The sequence below is a fragment of the Osmerus mordax genome, chromosome 15 (assembly GCF_038355195.1).
Source record: "Osmerus mordax isolate fOsmMor3 chromosome 15, fOsmMor3.pri, whole genome shotgun sequence".
In the NCBI taxonomy this organism is placed as follows: Eukaryota; Metazoa; Chordata; class Actinopteri; order Osmeriformes; family Osmeridae; genus Osmerus; species Osmerus mordax.
The window spans coordinates 3,276,228-3,301,022 of record NC_090064.1 but is presented as its reverse complement, the minus strand read 5'-3'; the positions used below and the strand labels follow the sequence as shown (position 1 = coordinate 3,301,022).

General features: G+C 39.8%; 2 protein-coding genes across 4 annotated transcripts in view; one reads left to right on the top strand and one right to left on the bottom strand.

Annotated features, from left to right (window-relative positions):
* The first annotated feature begins 1,144 nt into the window (after nucleotides 1-1,144).
* rmdn1 (regulator of microtubule dynamics 1) lies at nucleotides 1,145-9,796 on the top strand. Its single transcript, XM_067251987.1, has 10 exons — nucleotides 1,145-1,635; nucleotides 2,715-2,811; nucleotides 3,006-3,093; nucleotides 6,738-6,897; nucleotides 7,030-7,119; nucleotides 7,192-7,247; nucleotides 7,378-7,465; nucleotides 7,559-7,589; nucleotides 7,682-7,815; nucleotides 8,121-9,796. Exons 1-10 carry the CDS (start codon nucleotides 1,378-1,380, stop codon nucleotides 8,163-8,165), a joined length of 1,047 nt encoding a protein of 348 aa, XP_067108088.1. The 5' UTR covers nucleotides 1,145-1,377; the 3' UTR covers nucleotides 8,166-9,796.
* LOC136957792 (NEDD4-like E3 ubiquitin-protein ligase WWP1) overlaps nucleotides 8,651-24,795 on the bottom strand; it is a 103,836-nt gene continuing 87,691 nt past the window's right edge. For all 3 annotated transcript variants that reach the window (XM_067251973.1, XM_067251974.1, XM_067251975.1), the window contains 8 exons: nucleotides 15,765-15,924; nucleotides 14,673-14,806; nucleotides 12,889-13,029; nucleotides 12,266-12,386; nucleotides 11,809-11,913; nucleotides 11,493-11,589; nucleotides 11,301-11,373; nucleotides 8,651-11,162 (listed from right to left, as the gene is read on the bottom strand). In XM_067251973.1, coding sequence (XP_067108074.1) covers nucleotides 11,063-11,162; nucleotides 11,301-11,373; nucleotides 11,493-11,589; nucleotides 11,809-11,913; nucleotides 12,266-12,386; nucleotides 12,889-13,029; nucleotides 14,673-14,806; nucleotides 15,765-15,924 — 931 coding nt within the window. In that variant the 3' untranslated portion in view covers nucleotides 8,651-11,062. The remainder of the gene's footprint in view (nucleotides 11,163-11,300; nucleotides 11,374-11,492; nucleotides 11,590-11,808; nucleotides 11,914-12,265; nucleotides 12,387-12,888; nucleotides 13,030-14,672; nucleotides 14,807-15,764; nucleotides 15,925-24,795) is intronic.

The following is a 24,795-nucleotide window of genomic DNA, read 5'->3' as shown; positions in this document are numbered from 1 at the left end:
GGATTCAAATTCTTTGTGTCTATTCCAATATGTAATGATGGTATTCAATGACACAAATCTGTGTTCTAGAAAGAGTGGTCTGGAGTCGCAGAGGTCCGATAATATCAGCTTTAATGCAGCAGTTGGAAATCAGCAAATACAGAGCTCTGGGGTTGTCTAAGTTTCCGTACCCGCAACAGAGTTTGGGCTGGTTCACGAAGTCCAACTGGCTATCTGTCCCTCCCCAGCATATATTTATACAGTGCAATTAAAAACAGAAAGATGAAAAGAGGGTTGAGGTTGTTCTCTCGTGCATCAGGGAGTTGTTCTTGCCTACGCGTCCCACCTGCTCGGGTGCCGTCTCCACCCGGTTTCAAGGTTGTTTCTGAAAATGAAGAGATAGAGACACAAAGAACAGCCTGCTTCCCCACACCCTGTGTGAGACACCATGCTTAAGCCTGATTACACTTCTCACATCATAAGACAGAACTTTAATAAGCACAATATATTCTTTACTATCAATAAGTAACCAACGGAAAATAACGGATAATAATCTATTGCTAGAATGTATTTATGATTGTATGATTCCCGTTCAGGTTACAGAATTCTCGCGCTGAAAGCTCTCAAAAGGCGCTCAAAAGGCGCTGAAGGCAGCGCTGTTTTTCTTCTTTTTTTTTAAGTCAAGTGTGAACACGGCCTTATCCAACACTTTTTTACGGATGCAAAACTATTTCTGCTCCTGCAAATCGTTTTCTGCTCCTGCAAATAATTTTCTGCTCCTGCTAATCGTTTTCTGCGACTGCGAATCTTTTTCTGCGACTGCAAAGTATTATTGACCCTTATTTGACTCCATAGAACACACGCATCTCAATTAGTTCTCTGTCCTAGCGGTCTTGCAAGACCGTTCTCGCAAGGACGCTTGGCATGAAACGTTCTTCTCAAGAACGTTCTTAGCGTTCTTCGGATTGATAAACAGCCAGTGCATCCTCGATAAAAGGGGCGGATCAAGAACACTTTCGCGTAAGGCTACTTTTAGCGTTCTTGGTTACTTGTGTTCTTTGGATTGGAACCGTACTTGGGCAATACAATGCAAGATGACGTCAAACAAGTTCGCAAGGACACAAGAACGGAAAAAAACGTGGATTGATAAACAGCCTAATGCCTATGGTTTTCACCGCGAAAGGGGGCGTAACCGTTTGGACAAGGGATGTGACGTCTGGCTGCTCTCATGTATGGTGTATTCAACAACCATAAAGGTCGGTCCACAGAGAAAAGGAAAAGTAGCCTCATTTAAATATTCTCAAATGTCCAATTGCTAGTAAAAGAATGTGCTTGTAAGAATAGTATATACTTCAACAGAAAAAAAGATCGACAGTCGACTTGCCTTGTTTTCCTTTTATGGTATGCTACTTCGCGACGTTCAGAACAGACCAGGCTATCTTGAATGTGCCACGTTTATATCCTTATTCCTGGCATTTAGTTATTTCAGACTTTGATAAGGCATTACTGGGGATGGCTGGGGTAACTTTCCTGCGATATGCTGGACAGACTGTTCTTCGGGTAACTGGTAACGGGATCAACAAATTCAGAGAGCAAAATCGACAATTCTTCACTGCGGCCAGAAAGACCACCCCATCTTGCAATATAAATTGTAAAGTAAGTAGGCTAGGGGATGTTTTTCCGCTTTCAATTTTGTTTTGGTATAACCTTGTCCTCGTTGTCTTTTCCCAGACTTAAGGGGCTTTGACGCCAACTATATGATATTCTGATCACGACAGCTATCTAACGCATTAAGTTTGCATATAGTAGTTGGTCGCAGTCGTACACAGAATGTAGGTGAAAGGGTGTAGAACAGCTTGTATTGAGAATAGGCTGCATATTGTCAGGTAGTCTATACAAGGGGTGTAATGCAGTAAATACATGGTTTGTTACTGTTTCCAGGCAAGGGCGTTGCTGGACCCTTTTTACTTGGGCACATGCCCCAATATAAATCTGCTGTGCCCCAGTAAAAAAAAAAAAGTTTTAGTTTGAATAATTTACTTTACAACACCTGATTCAAATGAATGGGTTATCAAGCTCTGTGGAAGCCGGGTAATGACCATTCATTTTAATCAGGTGTGCTGGAGCAGGGAAACATCTAAAACATGCAGGACAGGGGCTCTCGAGGACCAGGATTGAACACCCCTGATTTAGATTGATAATCCGGAAAGAGAAACACAGTATCCCAATCAACGCTTGAAAAATCAATGCAGTTGAACCGAAAACACAACCTGATGCGTGTCCGGTGTCCGCATTATTCCATGTCCACACGCTCTTCTGTGCTTACTGTAGTGGCCAGTTCAGCTCGCACATAAGTCCAGGTGTTGGTACGCAAGTCAGAATTGAGGTAGACTAAGAAAACATTAAAAAACAAAAGAAAGTTTCTATATAATAGGCCAACCAATCATCTTGACTCAAACATCCATTTGACTCAAACATAATAACAACATGAGTCGAACGTAGTATATTACATGAAGCTCAAAAAACAGTATTTGCGCTCAAGTTATTGCAAAAGAATTTGCACGCTACTGCGCCCTCGCATTAACTATTGATGTCCCTACCAAAGCTATCTGATCGGATATCAAACTTACGGCCCTGAACTGTACATATAATGAGTAGGGGTCTGTGCCCTAGAGCTTTATGTCTACAACGTGCCTGGTCATAATTCATTTTTGGGCCTACTCTCTCGCATACAGATCCGAAGAGCAGCATTCCTGTTCAGCATACCTTATCTGAGCCATGAAGCCTACAAGAGAGTACATAGTACAACTATAGTCCATGCTTTAGATAAAGGTAAGCTGTAGACAGCCCTTGATTTTCAGAAGAATCTTTTTTTGCATTACATGCAATATGTCCTTGATCCTTGAAGTAGAAATAAAACATAATTAAATTCACTTATTATATTTGAAATTAAGTTGACTTTTTAAAATTAATTAGAAAACCTCTGGATTCTCTATTTTCCTATTTCATGTAAAATTATATTTTAGCTGAAGACGTTTTGGAGCAAGCTGATTATCTGTACAGCTGTGGAGAGACTGAGAAACTATATCCACTTTTGCTGCGGTATCAGAACAGGTATGACCTTTCTCAATACATTTTTACAGTATGTTAGTTACTGAAACTTTGTGTTTGGTTTCTGGGAAGACAAGGTTGTCTAACTCATTGAGTTCATTGTCTGTCTTTATGTTCATGAGTTTGAAAGCTGTTCATGAGTTTAATTCATGACATGGTAATTAACTGTAGGTAACGTAGGAAAACAGTATACCAAATGTTTCCATTAGGTTACATTAACTACCATTAAAGGCAGGTTAGGTAATGTTGAGAAACACTTTTTGCCATATTTGCTGAAATAAACTGAAATAAACATCCCAACTTCACATCCTGCTAGCAACCAATAAATCTAACATTGTCATCAAAATGAAATAAATCTGAGGACTGTAATAAACACAACCAATCTTAATGTTGAACCGGTACTAATCCTTTCAAACTCAAGTTAAAATAGCCATGTTCGCAAAACTTACCTATCCTGACTTTAACCATGTAGAAATAGCTACAGTAAAAAATAGCTACAGCAAAAAAAAGTACACATACAGTAGGTACATAGTAATTTATATTTAATTCAATTGTATAAGTTATGTGAAAGGTATAGGTTATCAGAAAAGTGTAAAAGAGAACAGTTGTAAAAGGGAAGTTGAAAGTTGTTACCAAAACAAGACCAACGTTAACATGCACTTACCCCTGGAAAGCTCAACTGTACCTAGTTTCACTAGTGTAATAACGTACTGATAAACCCTAATTAAGTGTAACTACACAGCAGTTCCTATGTAACTACAATATTTTTGCTATTGATATTGCTACATAGTTACTAGGTAAATGTGTAACCTTAAGGCAAGTATTGCACTTTTATTTGCACCCATATCTCAGTTTTTCTTTGCAAACTACTGATTGTGTTATCATCCCTTGCTCATACAGTATTCTAAATGTATATTTGTATCATACTTACTATGGGTGTAATGGTACAACGGTATTTGTACTGTGAATTCACGGTATGGACATCACGGTTAGGGTGACCAGACGTCCTCTTTTACCGGACATGTCCTCTTTTAGAGAACAAAAAAATGCCTCCGGCAGGAATTCCAAAATCGTCCGGGATTTTGCCTAGTTGGATATTTGTGTTTCTCTGGGTCTCAAACTAGTTATTACGCCCTTACAAGTTTTGGAAAGGGTATCTCCCTTATGTTCCACCTTCTTGCGCGAGCTCTTACTGTAGAGAGAATTGGTCGACAGCCTTCTCAGTGTTGCCAGATGCACGATAATTATCCTCCAAATACGATAATTTTGAGCCTTTGGTACGATACTTTGCCATTTCCAATCTGGCAACACTGAGAACCTTGCCGCCTCCACTAGTTGCATTGTTTACAAGAGCACATGACATCTGCAGCCATGCCGAAAAATAAATGTAAGTTCACGGACAAAAACAAAAAAAAACGCCTCGGCCATGATGTTTCGGAAGCATTGTCAATTAATTTGTGACCTTGTTCTGAAACACAGTACTGTTTTGGAGCACCTGGACAGCAATGTTTGTTGTGCGTTGTCAAGAGATTGAATGTAAGCACGTTAATTCATTAACATGTAGATCAAATTCACTGCATCTCTACTGAACAAAAGTACCCACTTTATATTGTCTTGCTGCTAGTTAGCTAGCCAGCATTTCATCCATAAAAAAACCCTTTGAAACAAACTGATTCAACTAGTGTCATCACTCAACACTGCTCAATTTGGCCACATCTGCGCTGGAATAGTGAAACGTAAATTATCTAAGTAAATGTGGTGTAAGTATGTAAAACGACTTGTAAAACGGGCATTCATCGTGCTTAAGATCAAATATCTCAAAAGTCCCAACTGGATAAAGGTACACAAGACTTTTGTGAACAGATTGACAAAGTTTAGACTGTGGCATTGAAGTAAAATGAAAGGAAACCTAGCATTTGGGATTTGTTGCCTTTTCCTATCGTACCGAACCTGTATCGAACCGTGACCCCAAAATCACGGTACGTACCGAACTATGACGTCGTCTGTGTACCGTTACACCCCTAACGCCTGGGACACACTGGCTGCGAAGCGTCTGGAAGCGCCCGGAAGCATCACGATCGGCTTTCAGTTACTCTGAGCTTTCCTTTTTCACATGACATGGCAAATAAACATGGCATAGGCTATATTTAGGAAATGTGTTATTCCAACAGCCGCCCCAACAGCATCCCAGCATTGATCCTTCTCTATGTTGTCCTTGTAAAATTGGTGCTGGGGGTCATACAACTCCCTGTGCTTTTCAACTTTGAGAATTAAATTGATGTCGTCCATCTCCTTGAATTTCTCGCTGATTTTCAAAATCGACTTAGGAGTTCTCTCTCGGTAGGATATGTCTGCACGCGTGTGTGTTTTGTGCAACGTGTGACAACTCATTTCTCTCAAACAAACAAAAACAAATCACAACTCAAAACACATCTCTTTACTACTGCCTATTCCATGTAATGTCATTTGCACTGCTGACTTCTGTTGTTTTTAATGTTGTATTTGTAATTTTTCTGCTGCTTTTAATGTTTTTTATATACCTCTGTACGGTGTCCTTGAGTGCCGAGAAAGGCGCCTTGGAAAATAAAATGTATTATTATTATTAAAACAACTACAGGCATGCTGGCTCAACAGATCAAGCCGTTTATTTTCATTCGTTTATATCAGGGTAACCACATGGAACGGCCGTTTGTTACCAACATTGTGTAGTTAGGTTTTATATAGGGTGAATATTGGTAAAGTACATAGGCCTCCAAAGTAATATAAAAAAATAGTCTACAACTTAACAAATGTTCACCGTAGTCTACAATTAATGTAGTAAAATCTTAACATGGTTTTGTATTCAAATATATCAACTAATATGGTGATTTTATCATCCTGCAGCCGATTTTGCAGGCGTCTCGCGAAAGAATTTGACCAGCTGCCGAAACAATCGCTGCAGAGCGCGAGCAATTGCGGCGCTTCGCAACCTGTGTGGCCGGTCCAATTTGATAACACGGGCGCAGAAAGAAAAAAGGCGGCGCTTCGCAGCTAATCACAGCGCTTCGCAGCCAGTGTGTTCCAGGCGTAAGACTAAAGGCCGATTTATACTACTCCGTTTTCACGGACACGGACACAGGGAACTCCCTCTCCGAGCCCCTCGGAGAGCTCTACGTGCACCTCCTGATTTTCCTGACTATCCGTCTGTCCGTCATTTTACGGATACCCCTTGGCTGTGATTGGTCCGTATTAAGAACCGCTTGCGTCAGGGGCGGGAGCGGGGTTGCCAACAAGACGAACCGAATCCTTTGACCGCCATTGCTGTAACTTTTCACAATTCATATTTCAGCTAAACAGTACATGTAAATCAGCATCTGAATTAAATGGGACGAGAAATGGGCAGTGTAGTTGCTGAAAATGTGCTTATTTTATTGATGAAACGGCTAATTTTTAAATTTGCTCCAACTTCTCGATAACCTAGGTAAATAAACACTCGACGACGACTTACAAAAAACCGTTGCGCCACCTACTCTTCTGGCGGTGAATTGTTTTCAGCACCCACAGCCCTCGGAGTACTATAAATTCAACCAATCCGTCCGACTCCGTCCGTCCGTCTGTAACGGAGTCGTAGTAGTATAATTCAGCCTTTACACAATGTGTGTGTTCAGTAATGACGCAGAGTACTTGTGGAGACTGGCACGAGCATCTCGGGATCTCTCCCTCCTCTCCAACATAACTGCAGAGGAGAAGAAGAGGCTTACGTTTGAGGCCTTTGAGTACGCCAAGAAGGCCCTTGAAAACAATGAAGCTAGTTTTGCTGCGCACAAGGTAGTAGATTTATAGTCATTATCTTTGTAGATATTTCACCAGTTGACACACATCCTAGTACGTTCCATCTTTTAAATGTAGAATACTTTGTGTCCTTAAGTCTCTTAACTTCTCTACTTATTTCTCTACTAGTGGTATGCCGTCTGCCTTAGCGATATAGGAGACTATGAGGGGGTCAAAGTGAAAATAGGCAACTCGTATATAATAAAAGAGCATTTAGAGGTAAGAAATCAAATGACATAAATCCTTTTATAAACAGGCAGGCAGCGTTCTAAAACTAACTTTTTTTTCTAGAGAGCCATAGAGCTTAATCCAAAAGATGCCACGTCTATTCACATTATGGGGCATTGGTGAGTCAACAATTTGAAAACAAATTAAGTCAGGTTGAAGTGTTCTAGTCAACACTGATAAAAAATTAAATAAACACAGACACATAAATAAAATTAAACTTTTTGTTTTGAACATATTTTTCAATTGCAGGTGTTTTGCTTTTGCCGAGTTACCTTGGTATCAACGCAAAGTGGCAGCTATGATTTTTGCATCGCCTCCCACAGCCACTTATGAAGAGGTGAGAATGCAAACAGTTACACACCATTCCCATTGCTTTACGAGAACTTTACATTAAGCAAATATTATACTAGTCATCTTGTATATCCCTCAGGCTTTGGCATTCTTCCTGAAAGCAGAAGAAGGTACAGTATCTACAACAGCACTATTGAACAGGTTTTGTTAGTAATCTGAATTCAAACAGAACTAACGCCATTCTCTATTTTTTGTGTCTTAGTTGATCCTAACTTTTACAGTAAAAATCTGTTGATGTTGGGGAAGACATATATGGCTATGAAGGACAAAGAGAGTGCTGTGCAATGGCTCAGCAAAGCAAGGGACTACACCCCACATACTGAGGAGGACAAGGAGGTAAATTATATTAAATTGACATAGAGCATTCTTTTTCTGTACAGAATTTTAAAAGACTTTTGAGATGATCTGAAGTTTCTTTCTTTATACAGACTAGTACAGACCCAAGAAGAAAAGTGAAATCTAGGAGTGTTCACATAGTTGACAAACAACAATACCATTTTTAAACCAATACTAAAACCCACATTTTAACATTATTTTGTAACATTCTCATTGCTTGCTCCTGACACAATGATCTTTGAAACAATAACAAATTGTTTGCCAATTACTTTAGATGGCTAACATGTTTTAATGTGTCTCTTTAGGTCAATAAAGAAGCTGTTGAGCTCCTGAAGAATCTGATTGCATGAAGTGACCAAGTAGTTTGGCGACAGGAATGAGTGCATTGTATGACACTTTAAAAATTAAAATCTCACTACAACAACTCTCAAAATATGTATATACATATAATTCAAATTATAGATTTAATATTAAATATATATTGATATTTAAATAGTGTACCCTAATACAAATTTGATAACCTTTCCTCAATCTAGAGACTGGAATAATCTGTAAACGGAGGCCATGATATATTGGGTTTTAAAAATTAAAAGGTAGGATTGCAAGTTTTGCAGCTAGGTTTGATTAAAGTCTAAATGTATATCAATAACAAAGGTTGTTTAAGGGGTGTAGCTTCCTTTTAAAATGGAGCAACCATCAGCATCAAAGTGGGAATCAAGTTTGTTTTCTGTTTTTTTATGTCCTAATGAGGTGGCTGAAATGAAAGTGACACCAACCCTTGATGGTCTAGGCAACTAATATTAGAATAATTGTGAATTAAATTAATTGAAAACAGTTTTAAGGTAGTAAGATACATTTATTAAATATGGTTCTGTCCACGGGCAAGAACCCCCTCCCTCCCAAATGGAGGGGGGGGGGGGGGAATCTGCCTTTAAGAATAACATAAGTTGTTTGTTTTCTGATTCCAGGTTATAGTGCCAGGTTATAGTTTTATCACAAACTAATCATACATTTGGGTAAAATATTATTTAGAAATCAGGAATTCTATACACATCTCCAGTATAGAGGATGTTCTGTACAGTGTAGGTGTTAACAATGAGTATTAACACACAATATCCAGATTCACACAATAACACAGAATTCATCCAGGATACAAACAAGGCCTGTCAATGAGAAGGCTTGTAATAAAACAATGAAGTATGTTAAGTTGAATTCACCGTTATGTTGAACCATGAATTCACAGTACAAATACCATTGTACCATTACACCCGTTATGCTTTGTACAATAAATAAATACAAATAATACGTCGATTTTTGGGGGGGATTATTGATTTGTTCAAAAGGAAGCATGTTAATATTACTGTGTTCAATTGATTTACTTCGTTCCTTATGCATACAATAGTAATTACAAATGTTCCTCCTCTATGGCACAAATACATATACACACGGCTAATAAACTTTACTGATCACAAGAGATGGGTTTTCAGTGATCTGGCCAGAACAATATCAAAAAAAGTACTATAGAAAGCCGTGTTGTGTAACGGGTACAACAAAAATTGTAAACATTGCCAAATGCTAGGACTGCATAATCATGACTGGCATGTCATTTTTGCCAAATTGACAAGAGATATTGCAAAATAGAGACATTGAACTCCCTTTGGATTGATAGCTGAAGGTATGTTTACTCGACATGGAATGGCTCAAAGCTCATTTTATTAGGCCTGTTGCATGGTTTAGACTGCTACACATACCAAGCAGGTGTGCACTCTTGTACCTGTTCTGTGGTTTATACTTTTAGAATTTCATGAGGGAGTTTTCTTTACTGCAAAACAAAATCCCAACTAAAGACTACTGAACTGTTACTAAACAGGGAAAGTAAAAGTTTTAAAGTGGCCTTCATACAAAAATAACTACAACATATGCCATATGTTGAGGAAATGTTATGCCTCCTTGGCAATTCAATAAAGTTTGTTTGATTGTTTGAACTTAATTCCTTTCCATTACATCACATGATCCTGGGACACTGAGTTCAAATCCCTGTGACATGCACACAGGTATACAACTCTAATCCATCAAACTACCTGGAGTCAGTCAAAGAGAAGCACAATTGCAAAAAGAATAGTGGCCCTATGGAGACATCAACAGTATAATACATTCAATGAAAACAATGTTTAGTTTATTTTTATAATTTAGTATTCATTGCTTCAATCAACAATTTGAGACTATTGCTGCATCATTTCTCAAACAAGACATTATCTAATAAATTAAATAGGCATGTGAGAGAAAAGGAAAGCCAAATGCAGTGCCACCAGCGGTTAGAGAAGTACCAGTAATAAATCTGCAACTGCCAAGTCCCCCTGCCTCTAAAACATGTATATCACACTCACACTTCAGCAGGAAGACAGACATTCACAAACAAACCTGAAGGTACACTGAATGTGGTTGAATTAAATGCAATTTCACCCAGTTTCCTATTCATCAACTGATCACTGATTTCTTCCATACCTGCATCGTTCGACACTTAAGGCTGTGCGGACTCTACACGCAAAAACATACTTATTACCTGAAAGCAATGTTAATCTCAAATCTGTTCCTTGACTTCAGATTTGAAATATGCAGAATTTACTCGAGATCTTTTAGCAGTAGATATCAGCAGATACAGACTTGTGTTACTGTCTGGAAGGTACCATCCTCTCGTGGGAGGGCAGGAGATAAAGGGAAGCATACTGGCTGTTGTCTTGATGATAACAATACTGACTAACAGGCATAAAATCCCTCCTTTGATATTTTTAGTATGTGTAATTGTGAAATTAGGGGTGGGGAGGGGGTCTTGCTCTTGCTCTGGGAGGCAGCCATGCAAGCAAATGCAGCGCTTCAACATTCGCAACTACAGGTCCAAAAGAAATATCAGGCACCGGACCAAAAACACACTACAATCACCCTTAAAAAACGCTCTATAAAACTAGAGCTCAATTAAGCAACATCTTACTACAAAATCCTCCTTGCACTTTTGGTTTCCTTTTCAAAACCCAGCCAGAAGGTGAAATAAAAATCCCATTGATTTTCAGTTTTCTAAAAGGAAAGGAAAGGCTGAAATGCTTGCATATTCCATGGGGTATAATATAAGGAGGGGCATTTGCAAAATGAGCTAAATGACAAAATAGCTTATGTACATTGGTTATCTGTGCAATTTATTTTACTTTGCTGGATTTATAGCAGGTAGAGAGAGGACATTTGTTTTCTCTTTCTACTCTTGGCCAAATCCTTCTGTTTCCTCAATGGCGAAGAGAAGCTTCTCTTTCAGCTGCTCAAAGCTTTTGTATGGGGGCAAATCCAGCCTGTTGAAGCTACAAGCAGAAAGGTCAATGAGCATCACATAGTAATGAGTTATTCCACATCGTAATTTGAAGGGAGAACTCAGTCCAGGCCTGAAATGATTGACAAGGCGTTTACTAAAGAAAGACAAAGGAAAAAAAGACACTGACCAAGTGTGGCTCCGAGGAAGCCATGTGTCTTTTCCCACCTTCTCAATGCAAAACTTCTGAGGTCCATTACTTCCTACAGGGAGAAAGACAGTTATATCTGAAAATTCATAACTATAAATACTTGTCCAATTGGTAGACCCATTGGAAGTATGCTTACGATGTATAGTGCCTGTATGTTTGTGTGTTACTCACCCATGAGTTCAGCAAACCCCCCTAGAGGCAGTCTGCAAGTTCCCGTGACAAACTGCATGAGGCGCAGACGAACCTCGTTGTCCACCTCCTTAACCAACTGCAGGGGGAGACATAAGACAGAAACACTTAATGTGATGACATCTTGTCATACTGTAGAACTACTTAGGCAGAGGTTTCACACATAAACACTACAAAATCAAAGGCAAAAGTTATCTATTTCAGTTCTAGCATTCATTTAGCTAAATGTTCAGTGTTGGTTAACAAACAGTGTGGGCAATAGATTTGTTTGTGTGTATGTGTTGAGGGGGTTGCTTACCTGCCAGAACCAGATGATCTGCTTGCTGTTCCTGGTGTAATGGCGATACACAGTGTTTCTCTGCCAGTCCTGCAGATCCACCTCCTGCATGCCACACAGCATCACCTGGAAGGCACACATGCAGGGAAGATGGACAGACAAAAGCATTAATAACTGTTGATAACTACCCACAATATTCTTTAAATATATGGTGAACAATCCTCATTATTCCATGCCCTATTTGTTTCAAACAACACATTGCTACATTCATGTTAAAAGGGTTACAGTTTACCATTAAAACATGTAAACCTGGCTGAAGCGCTTTGTATTTGTATTCTCCAAAATCTTGCTAATTTATCTGAGATTATTCATTATTTCTATGAGATTTTTCAAGATGTGATTCCTATGAGCTTGCAGGTAGGGGGTTTGGTGTGTTCTGTGGCTACTGCTACTACTAAATGTAGGGTTCTTCTTATACCTCCAGTTCCTTCTCATCAAAGTACTGGAGCCATTGGAGAGGCACCACCTCGTTAAATCCATCTAGGAAGGCCTTGGTCTGGCCTTCTACCCCACGAGAGAATCTCCACTCTGCCATCAGCCTGCGAACAGTTGCCATCAGTGTCTTAAACATTCAATACAGTTACGCACTGGGACTCTACATTAATTAATCAATCACAGTTCATATTAGAACTGGGGTGACTCATAAACATAACCAACGTCATAGATTTTTCCCAATGTTTTTCTGCTCTGGCCAGAACCAAAAGCGGCTGCGCTGCACATGTTCAGTATTTTCCTATTAACTTATTAATGTACAGTTTGCAAATTGTTTCCTTATCCTACACTACTGCAAAAATTGTTGCCAGTGATTATTTTAACTGCATATAACTTCAGTGATGAAAGGGTTAGGGTTAATCCATGTATTAAGCTTTAAGCCAAATACTTAAGTATAAATACAAATTCTCCAGTTCAGGGAAAGGGTTAACAGGGGTAAAAATTCAACATTGACTGTTGACAATAACATTTTACTTCTACATATGATGTATATATTGTGTAAGAAATGATAAAAATAGCAATTAAATCAATTTAAAGCGTTATTCTCACCCAATGTACTCCTCTTTGTTCTCCTCAGTGACCAGGACATTGGTGCCGTCAGGCTTCAAGTCATGGGAGGTGATCTTACCTAGGATCTCCATGTCCACTGAGAAGTACATTTCGAGACCGCACTCCTCTATGTTGTTGTCCCTTGACAAGGAAAACCCCAAGAGTCACTTCTTAGATCAGGGTCAATGTTCTTTAGGCAACACTTAAGATCAAGGTTACATGCACAAGCAGTCCCTTCAGTAATAACATTGTAGTTACATACAAACTGCTATGTACCTTATTATGATTTAGTCGTACAAGTTATTAGAAGTGAAACTTTGTATATGTACAATGTTAACATTGTACATGTAACATCTTGTTTTGGTAACAACCTTCAGTTGTCCCTTTTACAACATACACTCCCCACTTATTTCCCTCCCCAATCATTTTTTTATTCAACAATTTTGTAATAACCTATACTGCTAACACTAAATACCCTTTAACTACATATAAATTACTTTATGTTGTTTATTAATTTTTTGCTCTCACATTAGGGGGGCAGATCCAAGGTGCTAAGGTCTCGGGTTCAGGCTCAAAGGGGTGTGGACCAAATGATCTAATTTTTGTTCAAGGAAGTTTAATGTTAGTTTATCAAGCTGCTAGTCCAAGCTGTTTTCTCCAAGTTGGACTACTGCAACTCGCTTCTCGCCGGTCTCCCATCATGCGCAACACGCCCTCTCCAGAGGATTCAGAACGCAGCAGCCCGCCTGATCTTCAACCTACCCATATGCTCCCATGTTACCCCGCTCTTCATCTCCCTTCACTGGCTACCCATCACGGCCCGCATCAGATTCAAGACCCTGGTACTGACCTTTCGAGCGGTGAACAGGACTGCACCCGACTACATCCAGTTTCTCGTCCAGCCTTACACCCCCACCCGCCACCTACGGTCTTCTTCTGACAAACGTCTGGTGGTCCCACCTCTCAAGAGCGCCCGCTCCTAACCCAAGCTCTTCTCCTGTCTGGCCCCCCAATGGTGGAATCATCTCCCCACCTCCATCAGAGATACTGACTGTCTCTCCACCTTCAAGAAAAGGCTAAAGATGCACTTGTTCTGGGAGTACAACGGTACTTAAGAAAGATTTGTTGGATCAGATCAGATGTTTATTTCCTCCAGGAACACAATGGCACTTATTGAGGGACTTGTTGCACTTGTTGGTTACCTGTAACTGATTTAACTACTTGTACTCGCTGTGAATTATATTATTGTTGCTTGCTTTCCTCCAGGTACACTCTAGCACTTTCGAGGATCATGTCGTTTAATGGTAATTTGTTTAACTACATGCTCTTCTGGTTCTACCCATTGGCTTTTATTTGCTTTTTCTCAATTTATGCTTCATGTTTTGGCTACCCACATTGTTTTTGGGGATAAGTCGTTGTTTATGATCATTGACCTATGCACCTTTTGTAAAGCTTTTTCCTGTAAGTCCCTTTGGATAAAATCATCTGCTAAATGACTAAATATAAATGTACATATTAAGATCCTTCCTCTAGGAGGTTAAACCAGTAAAACCTAGTCTACTGTTAATCAGGGTTGTGGTTGTGTCTACAGAGCCACAAATGCAACGTCTCTAGGTGAGTAAATATTTGGGATGTGTCATTTGGATCTCTAATATAAATGGAAAAAGATGTGTAAATTAAATCAAACTGTTAACAAATTATTAAACACAGTTTTAGAGTTCATATAGACCATTAAGAACAGGAGTATAAACCAGAAGTGATCAGAGAAAGGAGGAGATGCTAACCTGATCCAGATGAGAGAATTGTAGAACTCAGGGTCAATGGACTCCAGGTCTTTGAGGATAAGCTTCTTGTTGAGCATTCGCTTGTAAAAAGGCAGAGAGAAGCCTGTGTCGATAAACTTGCCGTGAAACAGCGCCTGTCAAATGAAAGTGATGGTACTTTTGACTCCACTGTTAAGCTCCAGTGTTTTCCATAGATTGATTTATTTGTGGCGGCCCGCCACAATAAACAATTGACCGGCATAAATGTGTTTACTTCTTTTTTTTTGGTCTTTTGTTTAACATGGCAAAAAAGTATTTCATTGTAGAGCTGCGTGCAGAACATTGATGCACTCAGCCCCTTCTTGCCCCACTTGCGTTCTCTCTCTCACTACAACAGACCTGTCTGTGAATAGCCCCCTCTCTTCGTGCATGCTCTGAATCAATGCGCAAGACTAATAGCTTTTACCCTCAGAGAAGATGGCAGGAGAATCAATCAAGAGTTTACGAACGGTTAGTAGGCCTATCATAATTCTCTGCACAAATGTGTCCAAAACTGATACATTCAAGTTAAATATAATTATATTCATAGTTAAATACATTCGGCAAATATAACAATTTGAGTCCAACGTAAAGTTTATATTACGTAAAGTTCAAAAACAACACACAAAAAACAAACGCACGCTCACATTACTTGTTGAAGTCCCTATCTACACTCACATCTAACCAATACAAGGACATAGGTTTGGCCTGAGCCCCTAATCTTTATGTTTGGCTATGCCTACCGCCACAGATAATCACATTATCTGGGAAACACTGAGCCCCATACATACTGTTGTGTGTGTGTGTGACAGTAAGGTCGATTTATGTCCCTTAACCAGCGTCTGAGTTTATATTGAGGTCCAATCATAGATGTGAGTCATAGCACTAGAACGTTTTTATATTTGGAGCAGGGAAAGATCAAATAAAAAATTATATATAAATCTTGATATTCGAATCTCGGGTACCAATGCAGTTGGACCCTGGACAGAGATATTTGTGCAGAGATATAGTATGAGAAAATGCTACACAATGTGTTGAAGCAGTTTGTCTTGGAGTGTGGGTTTATGCTTGTACCATGGCGATGAAGCGTCCTATGAAGCAGAAGTAGGACAGGTGGTCAGGGTTGATGGTGGAGGCAGGATTGATCTGCAGACAGTAGTTACTCTTGCCGGCATACTCAAATAGACAGTACATTGGGTTAAGCACCTCATGGGACAGCAGAAAGAACCACTCCCTGGAATAAAGATCAAAGAGGAAGAAGGGGAAGGGGAAAGCAATGGGAAAGGGAGAGAGACAGAGAATGGAAGGGATGGGTAAACAAAGTTAAGCACTGATCTTATCAGTGTGCTTGCAATCAGCAATGCACACTATTGCTATCTCACATATATATTATTATTAGCATACTTGCCATGAGCAAGGCACACTATTGTTACATTTACATGTAGTCATTTAGCAGACGCTCTTATCCAGAGCGACTTACAGTAAGTACAGGGACATTCCCCCGCCATCTGACCCCCACATATACATCTCACATATACATTATTATTAATTATTATTACAAATGCACAGTGCCCATGATGGAGTTGGTGATTAAGATGTCAGTGAAAAACACAAATACAGATTACTTGAACTATAGATAGCGCCCGTGAGAGAGTTGGTGGCACACACACAGAGTTTTCAAAATGGGGTATGCGTATCCCTTCGGGCAAACTCTCTTCAGGGGTTACGCGATAAATCAGTAATGGCACACAATGCATTGTATTTACTGTAATTCTTTCCGATCTAATAAATGTTTAATCTCTTTGTTTCTATAAACTTTATTGATGATTGTTTCAATTGCTACCAATGTTCAGTGCACACATGGCTAATTTATATATTCATTTAATTACATTTGGGAAAACCAATAATTACAAATATCTTCTTTTGAATCATGACTCCAATTGACTTAAAACCCGGTATGTATATGTAGAATACATATATTTAGCAAAAACGAATATAATACAAAATGGCTGAAAGGAGCATATTTATGTAAATTTGAACATTTTCTCAATATCTGTGTCCATAAATCGAATGCCATTTTGACCGATTCAAACTATTCTCGAATAACACGCAAACGATTTTGACGAAGATCATGCCAAAGTGGATGTGAGACTATACCTCACGGTTTTCAGTATGGAGACGAAACTGTGTCATCACAAGCATGATTTGAGGGTACTTGCACAATTTCAGCACAGCGGCACCTACTGGTCAGAAAAATATGACAAAAGGCTTTTTTTGCTTATAAGTTATGAACAGTTTTACCAAAGATTGGACTTTTGAATTTTGTCGTCAAATTATATATTTAACGAACGCACTGGCTTATAATCACAAAAATCGGTAAACATCTTTGGCACAATGCCGGGAAGGTAATCAAAACGGTTTGGGGCAGCGCCACCTTCTGGACAAAAAAATATTTTTTATTTTTTAAAAGCTAATATATTTTTATTAGTTTTGCCCTGCTTGTTTAGATCCTCATTTAGCCTTTTTTTGTGCTTGGCCCCTTATTGCAGCTTGCAGCTATATTTATTTTTGCCTTTGTGTGGTTGCACGCCGCATCCCAGTTCCAATGATTAATCTTTTGTCAAGTTAATATGAAGTATATTTCTCCATGTGTCTTTCGTTTTTACCAAGGATAGCCTACCCAATGTAATTTCGTCCAATGTATCTACACGCCACACTGGCAGGTAGAACATTTAGAATACTCTGCCAGAAAACCTATGAATGGCTGAAACTGTGGAAACCTCTTTAATCTCGCCTATGATTCCCTTTTTTATGTGTTGTGGCATAGATAGGGAAGTTGTAGTCTGCAGTGTCTCTTCACCATTCTGCTGAGCGGGATTTAAAAGCCAGCAGCATGGATAGATACTTTGTGGTCTGTACTGTCTCTTTACTATTGCTGCTGAGCGGGCTTTACAAGCCAGTAGCATCTCCACTAGCTTACTTCTGCTGTATAACTAGCATTACACGCTTGCTGTTAAATGTTTCTTGTGTTCTATAATGCTGTTTGTTTCCTATGGTGTTTCAGGTAATATAGGCCCATTTAGGCAGGTAAGTATAGGCCTCTCGTTAGTCCAATATTTTCCAGTAGCTTGTTTGTAATGTATATACTCTTAATGCACATATATTCGCCTACCATTCATGGTAAATGTAGTATGTATTTTATTTATATTTTTTCTATAACGTGTCATGTTTCTTATGATGTAGTATTCATTCATGCTATATGTGTACTTTGTAATATGTTGGCACTTCACATTCTCCAGGAGAGTGCTCCATCGTCTCATTTCAGAAAGGTCAGGGAAGAATTTTTACAGTTCTCCTATACTGGCCCAAATGGGTGATTTTTTGCTTCCCTCTGGAAAATTTGTGTCAAACATAGTGTTTGTATAGCACCCCTACTTCACCTCTGTGAAGCGCATTGTGTTGCCTCCTGGAATGAAATGCACTATATATAAAGTTTGATTGATTGATTCAATCTGCTGGATCTGCTGTTCACATGTACAATTACTGTCATTTTCTTGCTGCTCAAAAACAAAAACTGAGATTGCCAAAGTAGCAAAAAAGGTGCTAAATATTCTTTGTCGCTAGGGAAGTTGAAAAGTTGCTAAATCTAGTGACAAAGTCGCTAAATTGGCAACACTGCGCTATCACAAAAAAATGACTAGTAAGTACAGGGACATTCCCCTGAGGCAAGTAGGGTGAAGTGCCTTGCCCAAGGACACAAATTCATTTTGCATTGCCAGGAATCGAACCAGCGACCTATTAATCAGAAGGTTGCTGGTTCGATTCCCGGCCATGTCAAATGACGTTGTGTCCTTGGGAAGGCACTTAACCCTACTTGCCTCGGGGAATGTCCCTGTACTTAGTCGCTCTGAATAAGAACTTCTGTTAAAAGTGACTAGGGAAATCAGTTTATTTTGTTACAACATTTGCAACATTTATCCAATGACCGTATAGTTTCGAAGCACTGAAAAAAAAACAGTTCAAAGCAGCCCCATTGAAGTCCATGGACGCCAGGCTTTAAAGGGGCGATTGATTGCAAAACCGATTTGACCTTGTCATAGTTGAAAGATGACAGTTTGGTGTGTAAAATAGACATACAGTGAACCTCAAAGTCCATTGAAACCTCTTTCCTATCAAAATTTCACTTCTTACTAATATTTTGAAACTGCAACTTGCAAACGCTAGCTTTTGAAACGTGACGTCACAAGTTGCAGCATCAACTTTGTCACGCCCCAAAATTTAGATTTACCCGCCCTCTGGTTTTCTGGTCCAGGAACATAAACGGAGGTCGCGTAGATATCCCATTCTTTTTTAGCTAGTGCGCGCTGCTCGGTACGTCCACAGCAATTACAAATAAGAAAGTTAATACGTTTTCAAGATATTGAAAATGGAGCGCCGTAAATGCAGTGTTCCAGGCTGTACCAGGAATCCTGACACTTTTCACCATCTTCCCAAAGAACAAGAATCTAGACAGGCATGACTGATGTTTATCTGTGGGAATATCCCCATTATTTATTTATTTATTTATTATTTACGGCAACTTATATTTTATTTTATTGTATATTTAATTCTATTCTAATCCCACTTAGTACTGCTAGTTTATGTACCCTTAGTATAGATAGTCCACATATTTACATTTTAGGTATATGTTTATTGTATGCACCTTCCTGCCAAAGCAAATTCCTTGTCTGTGCAAACTTTCATAGCGAATAAATCCCATTCTGATTCTGATTAAGTATGACGTTAAGTACTGATAAGTACTAATTTGCTCTGACCATTTCACCGGGGAGAGTTTTGAAAACCTGCGACAATGTAAAGCAGGATTTGCTATGAAGCTGTTGCTGAAAAGAGGTGCCGTTCCGACCTTATGTTCATCACAACAGCAAGCTGTATGATGTTGTCGCTAACAGTTATTAGCAATGCTAACGTATCCTGCCTGCATCTAGCATCGGTAGAATGTGTGATGATTTAGTTTATTGTCAATGGGGCGTTATTTCTTGTTCCTGACTGTGTTTCATTCAAATAAATAACCTGTGTTGTCATGTAAATCTCCAATTCAAGATGCACGTTTGTCCAGATCTATTTTTCAGCAAGATAGCTAGAGCTAACTGAAGCTGAGTTGAATCACGATAGTTTGTTTGCTAAGCTGTAGCTAGTGCTAACGTTACCCACCTAAGTCGATCCTGTTTGCTTGCACAGGGATCTTCTACGCTAGAGCTACGGTATAAACAAACATCAGCAGCCATGCCCGTCTTGTCAATGTTAGCTAGACTCATCTGCTTTTTATTAACGCTGATTTGCAAGGAATGCAAGAACAGCAAGATAGCGAAAACACCTAGAGTAGGCATGTACACTAGTTTAGCTTGCTAACGCAAGAGCATAGGTAGAATGTGTGATGATTTAGTTTATTGACAATGGGGCTAACGCGTTATTTCATGTTCCTGACTGTGTTTCATTCGAATAAATAATCTGTACATGTAAATCTAAAATTCACGATGCATGTTTGTCCAGATCTTTGTCAGGTTATCTAGCTAACTGAAGCTGAGTTGAATCACGATATAGTTTGGTTGCTAAGCTATAACGTTCTACCCACCTAAGTCGATCCAGTTTGCTTCAACAACAGAAGTGGAAACAACTAACGTAATCATTTCAAATGATATCTAGTAAATCTGTTGAAAACAGTGTTGTGTAGACACAATAGATTTATTTGTACGTTTTTATTTCAAGTCTCCACTTTTGTAGTTTAAGTGAGTGTTGGCCGTGTTGCGTCTTTGCTCCACAGCTTCAATCATTGTAAACCAACCAATCAGCGCACAGCTCATCTATATTTACATTTACATTTATTCATTTAGCAGACGCTTTTATCCAAAGCGACTTCCAAGAGAGAGCTTTACAAAGTGCATAGGTCACTGATCATAACAACAAGATAGCCAAAAAACATCGCGAGTAGCCAAAACATGAAGCACACATTGTGAACAACCAAAGTAAGTGCCAAAGGGAAGAACCATAAGAGCATGTAGTTAAACAAGTTACAATTAAACAACATGAACCGCTATAAGTGCAAGTGTACCTGTGGAAAAAAGCAAGCAACAGTAATAAAAACAATATATCACAGCGAGAACAAAAATTTTAATCAGTTACCACTAACCACAAGAGCAACAAGTCTCTAAGCAAGAGTCATTGTGATCCTTGAGGAAACTAACATCGGGTCAAGCGAACCATTCCTAAGTACCGTTGTACTCCCGGAACAAGTGCGTCTTGAGCCTTTTCTTGAAGGTGGAGAGACAGTCAGTGTCTCTGATGGAGCTGGGGAGTTGATTCCACCACTGGGGGGCCAGACAGGAGAAGAGCTTGTGTTGGGACCGGGCGGTCTTGAGCGGTGGGACCACCAGGCGGTTGTCTGAAGAAGACCGTAGGTGACGGGTGGGGGTGTAAGGCTGCAGGAGAGACTTGATGTAGACGGGTGCAGTCCCGTTCACTGCTCGGAAGGTCAATACCAGGGTCTTGAATCTGATACGGGCCATGATAGGTAGCCAGTGGAGAGAGATGAGGAGCGGGGTAACATGGGAGCATCTGGGTAGATTGTAGACCAGGCGGGCCGCTGCGTTCTGAATCCTCTGAAGAGGGTGGGTTGCACATGCTGGGAGACCAGCGAGCAGCGAGTTGCAATAGTCCAACTTGGAGAGGACAAGTGCTTGGACTAGCAGCTGGGTGGAGTGCTCAGACAGGTATCTCCTGATCTTCCGGATGTTGTAGAGGGTGAATCTACACGACTGGGAGACCGCAGCAATGTGGGCCGTGAGGGAGAGCTTGTCGTCCATGGTAACCCCAAGGTTCCTGGCAGAGGATGAAGGGGTCACCGTCGCAGATCCCAGGGTGATTGAGAGATTGTGGGAGATGGAGGGTTTAGCCGGGATGATGAGAAGTTCTGTTTTGGCGAGGTTCAGCTGGAGGTGGTGAATATATTGATGAGCATACCATAAAAGGATAAAAGCTAGCGTTTTTTCCCGGGATGTATCAGGGGGCATAGAACAGCACCCGGGCAATTTTCAGCCCAACCAATGTTACATACCCTATTCGGAGACCTTAAGGAACAGTGTGAAATACCCCAAAAACCCAGTCAATCACCCCTTTAACAGGGAAATGCACTGCGACGCTACGGGAATGTATGAGAAGGAAATCGAGTCAATCGACCTGCTATATGTAGCTGATTCTGAACAAATTTGTCTTCGAGATGAACGTGTTCTAACGCATTTAAAATGTTAACCCAATATTAAATATTTGACCATACATTTTGGGAGATTTTAGGGGAAGCCGAGCTTCCCTTTCAGCCTTAAAGAAATCGCCACTCGATTCTACATCTGTGTTGTGTAGTCTCAAATATGCCTTTAAAGAAGAACCCACAAGTAACAAGCTAAAGACTCAAAGACATCACTGGAACTGGCAAACATCCCTGTTCATGAGTCTACCATACAAAAGTCTTTGCACTGGCAGAGTGTTCGTGACAGAACACTACAGAGGAAGCCAATGTTTTTTCTCCCAAAAAAACATTGCTGCGTACCTGAAGTTTGCCAAAAGGCACCTAGGCAAACCGCAACACTACTGGGAAAATGTTCTGTGCACTGATGAAACAAAGGTTTAACTGTTCAGGAAAACACTCGGCAATATTATATTGCACAAAAAGGGCACAGCTTACCAACATCAAAACATCATCCCAATGGTGAAGCATGGTGTAGGGAACATAATGATTTGGGCTTGCTTCGCTGCCTCAGGGCCTGGACCACTTGCCATCATCGAGTGGAACAGGTATTCCCAAGTTTTCCAAAATATCCTACAGGATAATGTCAGACCGTAACCTCATAGAGAGGTTGTGGAATGACCTCAAGAGAGCTGTTCACACCAGACATCCTAAAAATGTGTCTGAGCTAAAGCAGCTTTGTAAAGAGGAATGGTCAAAAATGATTCCTGAACGTTGAGCAGGTCTGATCCAGAGCTACCTAAAGCACTTGCTTGAAGTCATTGGTGCCAAAGGAGGTTTGACCAGCTGTCAACTCCAAGAGTTCACTTACTTTTTCCCCCAGCACTGGGAATGTTGAACGGGTGAGCTCAATAAAGACACAAGAAATTTAATTGTTTGTATGTTATCAGCTTAAGCACATTGTGTTTATCTATTTTTGTGACTTAGATGAGGATCATATCAATTTTTATGGCAGAAAACCTATTCATTCCAAGGGTTTCACACTTTTTCTTACCGCTGTATTTGCGCTACGGTAGACAAATCTGATAAGGTACCGGCAGACATATATATCCTTGCACGGCGTGCTTTGTGAATGCAGCAAATAAAACTTTGCACGCGCACAAAGCCTCTGCTGCTAAAACTCAATCCTTGGGGAAACACTGTCAGAGGCATAGTTTTTTTTCTTTGTTCTTCTTCTGACAGAACGGTTTCTAGTCTTCCGGTCAATCCTCCGGTTGTAAAACATAGCAATGAGTGTTTATTTGAGCCCATAACAACACTCCGATCATCTGTTTAGCGAGACTGTGTAAACCACTGCAAAAGACAGGTTTACCACAGTAGCTAGCTACTTGGAGTCTATGCATGGTAGTGTCAGATTCACAACCAAGTTAGCTTTAATGAAGTATATTGATTGTTCAGGTGGATCCCTTGCCTGTTGCACAAATTAATTTCAGTAACCTAAGCCAGGACAAATCGCCACTGATGCTAGGCATGATTTGAAATCCCTTCCATGACAAGTTATGGCACCCCAAACAACCTTTTTAAAGCACTACGAGTAAGCAATTCTTTACAGCAGCAACCCAGTCATCCCGTTGTCCAATTTTTATGTCCCATATTCAAATAGGACTAAATTACAGCTGTTTGAACTTTAACCAAATCTGACAATGCTTGTCATTGGAGAAATGTCTTATTTCCTGATACAAAAACTGAACAATCAAATGTCTAAGTCTGCGAATGGCTTAGTAGGATGAGACGCAGTGCTGATGTGCGAAGGGTGGTGGGTTATAATCCAGGCAAAATTATAAACTTTTTTTTATTTTATTATGACAGAAATTACAGTTTCAAGTCTGGTTAATCCCAATGTAACTATCTATTATGTCAATTTTACAACATTTTGCCATGTTGAAGGAGGAGTCCGCCATTGCTGCTTGCAGCTATATTTGTTGGTATTCTTATTATTAGGGTTCCTCAGGTAGGAGGGAACCTATTGTTATTGTTGGTATTCTTATTATTAGGTTCCTCCGGTAGGAGGGAACCTATTGTTATTGTTGGTATTCTTATTATTAGGTTCCTCCGGTAGGCGGGAACCTATTGTTATTGTTGGTATTCTTATTAGGTTCCTCCGGTAGGAGGGAACCTATTGTTATTGTTGGTATTCTTATTATTATTTTTCTTCTCCTTGCGCCCCAATATCTCAAAAAGTCCCTGGTCATAAATTTTCTAATTTGGCACATTGATACTACATCCAAGTGGGTACCCCCACACCAAATATGGGCCACATCGGACCATAGGGGGCGCCACAGGCCACGCCCAAAAGTCCGATTTTCAAAGTGATGGCATTTCCACCCCATTGTCCAATTCTTCTGAAACTTGGTGTGCATGCCTCAGTTTTCATGAGGAACAAAAAAGCCTCAAGGACCCATAAGGTCCGCCATGATGGATTTTCCTGTACTGTGATAATTTGGGAAAACCTTCAAAATTCCTCTTCTCTTGAACCAAAGGTGAAATTGACTTGAAATTTGGTACAGATATGTATCATTGACGTATTTAAAAACATTACTTAAGGCAATTGAATCAAGTACAAAATGGCTGAAATGGGTGTATTTATGTAAATGTCCACATTGCCTCAATATGTTTGTGTCACTAAATCAAATGTATTTTTGAAGGATGGTTCAAACTTAATTTGCTTAACCATGCAAAGTTTCACCTTGATATGTCGAAATATGACTGAATTACAGCTGTTTGAACTTAAACCAAATCTGACAATGCTCGCCATTGGAGAAACAGCTTTTTTAATTATCCAGTTTTGTGTAATCCATGTCTGGCTCA